Source organism: Zerene cesonia, chromosome 9 (genome assembly GCF_012273895.1).
Source record: "Zerene cesonia ecotype Mississippi chromosome 9, Zerene_cesonia_1.1, whole genome shotgun sequence".
Taxonomy (NCBI): domain Eukaryota; kingdom Metazoa; phylum Arthropoda; class Insecta; order Lepidoptera; family Pieridae; genus Zerene; species Zerene cesonia.
In genome coordinates, this window is record NC_052110.1 from 3,337,856 (window position 1) to 3,342,821 (window position 4,966).

General features: G+C 28.0%; 1 protein-coding gene across 1 annotated transcript in view; it reads left to right on the top strand.

Moving 5' to 3' along the window:
• Nucleotides 1-1,539: 1,539 nt before the first annotated feature.
• Nucleotides 1,540-4,966, top strand: part of LOC119828919 (facilitated trehalose transporter Tret1-like) — a 20,888-nt gene continuing 17,461 nt past the window's right edge. Inside the window, exon 1 of the mRNA XM_038351235.1 lies at nucleotides 1,540-2,245. Coding sequence (XP_038207163.1) covers nucleotides 2,183-2,245 — 63 coding nt within the window. The 5' untranslated portion in view covers nucleotides 1,540-2,182. The remainder of the gene's footprint in view (nucleotides 2,246-4,966) is intronic.

Here is a 4,966-nt window from a genome sequence, read left to right on the forward strand (position 1 = left end):
AGGTGAGATAGAAATCTAATAATATGTGTATGTCTGAATATTACAATTATCATTTTTTAATGTATTTGGTACACGGCACACATATCGAAATATTTCTTGTAATTTTTATCCGTCTCCCTGTTTCTCCCGACTATCATAAAACTGATGTACCGATTTTGATGAGTCTTTAATGGCAGATAGCTGATATCCCTATAAGAATATTCGGGTTAAGAGGAAGAACTCATTTACATGGGTGAAACTGGTAGTCTATAAGTATAAACTTAAGTCATATATGTTATATAACGTTTTAAAATTTTTTAATTGCATTATAACTCAGGAAAAGCTTATCATATTTAAATTCGTCAGATATGACTACACTTCGATCAGGATAGTATCTTTAAAAAAAAAAAAAAACAAAGAAATGAGATAAGCAGCTTGTGCCTAATTAACGTTTTAATTAATGTATGCAAAAACAAACAAATAAACAAAACAAAGACAATAGCAAAATGTCATAATGTGATAAGCATCAATGGTGACATTTCCCAATTCCAAATGCTTATAGAATTACCATGCTCTAATAATGTATATAACCTTTAGATAATTTTGTTGGTAAAGGATTTATTTGTATAAACACATAAATAACCGTTAAATTAACATTCCATGTATTTGTTATTTTGATTTTTACTTTTGCATGTTAATTTCATAACAACACATGTAGAAATGTACTACAATATAATATTGTTTATTAATTAATATCGTTTTATAATAATTTCTCATGTAAACAACTTTACAATAAGCTATTTTATATAAACAAAATCGCTGGTCAAGATTCGTAAACAGTATCTTTCACTTTAAGGCTTCGAATTTCGCGTCTACAATTACATGATTAAATTTTCAAAAATATGAAAATAAAAAACCAGCCGCTTCACCCGTGTTGACCCGAGATATACGAATAAAATTGCCTTAAATGTGGTAAAATATTGAGCTTTCTAATAATAGATTATTATTATTTTATAAAAGAAATGGTAACAAACAAACAAACAATCAAATCTTTCATCTTTATAGTATTAGCATAGGCAATATATTAGATATTACGCACATATTCAATAATAGTGGGCCGCCCCGGTTCTCATAGGACATACACAGCCGCACTCAGGGATACCCAACAGTGAAGAATGTTTGAATGTTTAAAATCGATCCAATTTCCTGAGATGAGCACAAATAATATTGTCTATGAAACATGATATTATAATTATAATACTATAAATATCGAAATATTAATATACATTAAAATATTAATGATATGTTGTAACTTAAGATATAGAATAACGAATAACACTCACACTTTTATTTCACGTTTTTTTAAGAAATGTGAATTGGTGAAAGAAAAGTATTATTATAATTGAATATGACATACATAAAACTGAAAAATCATTAAATTACTAAGCACTCGCCCCGGCTTAATAGTACGTGAATAAAATAATAAAAAATACTACAATTTCGGCGCAGACCTAACTCAACATTGAGTTATTGTTGACTTTTAGTAAAGTTTACATTCTAAAATAAAACAGTTTAAAGACGCAATTGGGAAACGGCTATTAATTTAAAGTTTAACAAGTCTTGTTTATTTTTAAATTCATTATAACTGAAGAACATTTACCAAAATTAAAACTGTGTAAACTGAGTGGTTAAACTTAAAGTGGCCAAATAAAATTCGCCTTGGGAAATCGTAGAAAAAAACAAAAATAGAAAATGGCTCTGGCTGTCCAATTTTAAATTTATAAATATGTAGACCGGTACCCGACCTACATGAATATTTGATTTTTAAATTAATTAGTGGGTATAAAAATTAACTGACGTCTCGACGGCAGGCTTATCATTACACTATTGGCTCTTAAGTGAGAACAACCTAGCATTTTTCTTACGTCAAATAAAATGTGATACAACGAAGAAACTGACACGTAGTTATTTAAAGATTCTAGTTCTGCATCGAATCTTAAAAATAATTAATATAATGAGTATAGATACATAAACGATTTTGCTAAAACAACATTATAGGCCTATAAATATAACGTTAACAAAAAATAGTGTAATTTAATATCGAGCGCTAGTTAGCTAAAGTGAAGTGCATTGAATAAATTATTTTTAAAATATAAATAAGCGGTTTGATTTTTGTTTAATAAATTTATGTTATTTTACTAAAATGTCACCGCAGAAAAATCCTGAGAAGCAAGGAGTTAGTCGATCAAGGATTGTATTATCACAGGTAAGATTTTTTTTCTTATTATTATTATTTTTTTTATTTACATAAGTTTTCAAAAACGAAGGAGGTTCTGAATTCAACTGTACTTTTTTTTGGGTTTAATAACAGGGTTTCCAACCTGTTGACTTGTTTGTGTTGATTTTTTTCTGTTTGAATAGAAATAGAATAGGAAATTATTGTAATCTCCACATTTATTTCCCATTTTAAGTTTGGAGTGGTACCTACATCCCAGAAACGTCGGTGACACGTCCGAATTTTATAGATAAAAATTATTTTTATTTCATCAAAACATTGAAATACCCACAACCCACAACACAGTTAAATCATTTTATTGAACTGTAATGATAATATTTATTAAAAATTTTAATCACTACATCATGGCAAGCTTGGTTATAATGTTGCTTTGAAAGATTATTAATATAGATATTTTTGTTACGTTTTTACCTTATATTTCAAAACGAAGGTAGACTTCTCCATTTATTTGAGTATATAGGTATATTATGATATTTGAGATAGTGAAATAAGATTACCGTTTACACACTGATTTGTATTTGGTTAAATTATATTTTGTAAGTAGTGATATAATATAATATTTGTACGAACTGGAACCCACGACGTCATCCGCATCATAAAACTGGCCTACGTTCAGACTGTATTCTTTCTCAGTTACGAATTTCGTACAGATCTGCTTTTTTCGTGAAATAGTATAAAACGTCCGTAAATTTTTACAGACTTTCACGTTTATAATTTGTTTGTACACGATTGTACTCATATAATATATATGTATAACTAGTTGTGGTGTTGTGTTATGTCATGTTATAATTTAGTTGTAGCAATTAAAATGTGTATGTATGATCAAACTTTCCTTATAGCAATGGCTTGATAAACGTGTTAGACTTCGTATAAAAACATTTTGGTATATATGTATATTTTTGTTTTAAATCGTGCTTATTGGACAAAATAAATGTACATATTTGTATATTTACTTTTTTAATTAGCGTCGTGTTGGAAGTTTATATATACATAAAATAGTGACTCCTCAGATCGAGTAAAGCAAAAAATGAGAAGTAAGCGATAAACATAGTTATTCTTCATAGTACGCGCTCATATGCTGATAACCACGCGAACGAAGGCGCGCATCAGCTAGTTATAGATATATCCACATAATACAAGAAAAAAAAACAATTTAAAAAAATAATCTAGATTTTGATACAGCTGTATCAAGTAAATCTTACAGAACCAATCTGAGAAAATATTCCAACCCACACTCACACATATTTAAATTGATTACACCCATATTTTTATAGTAATGGAATATATAATTAATGTGTTCCTTATCTTTGAATGACACAGGTTTCTTCCGGTGACGAAATATTTAAAACTTGTCCATCAGTCTTATCATTTAATTAGGTGTGATAGCCATAAGCGAGTTTTCTTGAATTTTAAATCTTCCATATCTAAGTTAAATTTTCAAAACTTATCTTAATTAAATTACAATGCTACACACCCTAGAGATATATCTCATAACATGTTTTCAAATTTATAATCGAATACTACTTTTAGGAACAAGATATAGACAAACTTGTAAAAATATAAGCGAAATAAAGACACAACTCAAATTTTATTTGAGCTTTTATCGTATGTGTCTGTTGCGTTGTCTTATTGATGAATATATCCGGTTTGTACATTAACATTCAAAATATTAACATTTTCATATAAATTCTTTTAGAACTAAAAATAAATCAGATCCATACCTATTTACTTTACGGATAAATGGATGTCTTATCACATCATGAATGAAACGATTCTCGTATATTGAATTATTTTCAGTTGGACCCTACTATAATAGTTATTAGTTTCTTGATTTTTATGATATATTTATATAAGATAATTTTTGTAATACAACGTTTAAATTTTTTATTGTTTGTTTTGACCATCGATTCAACACAAATAAGACAAATAACTTTATGGGCCCTTGAATATGCTTTGAATATATTACGGCCTAAATATTAACCTCGAACTTTGGTAACAAACCGTCGTGATCATTGATTGCCCTCCAATAAAAATCTATTAACTTCAGTATCAGGGGTCACACTTTCATAACATCTGTCTATATTCTAAAAATGCGGCGTACCTACCTATTTATTAGATAACGTAAAAATGCATGAAAAGTAATTACTAAGTTCATTAATTAGTTGATTAGTTGATGAGAGATGATAATAAAAAATCGAATATATACTAAAATGTTTTTATTGGTAAGGTTATCATTTAATAGGAAATACATTACACTAAAATGGACATAACTCAATTTGCTAAACATGAATCTTGCATTTCGTTTTATTTGAAAGTCATTTAAATAACCGTTAATTGAGAAACCTATTTTAAATCAATATTGACAAAAACTTGTCTCGATCAATTTATTGTCACCTGAACATCCGGCTGCTATGAACTAGATCTTGGATATTACCTAACTAACATATCACACTCACGTTTACACATTCTGTAAGATAAAGAATTTTCAGACACATATCTAAGTGACTGTTATACAAATTAATAAGTATATTGCAGTGAAATCGAAATGCTGGTGTTTTACAGCTGGTAAGACTTTAATAAAAAATTTGCAAAGCTCAAACCTAATATTATATGAATTTATATGTACTTAGTCTGGCCATAAATACTGTTACACTTAATTATAAAAAAATATTACATTTGAATTTCGAATCT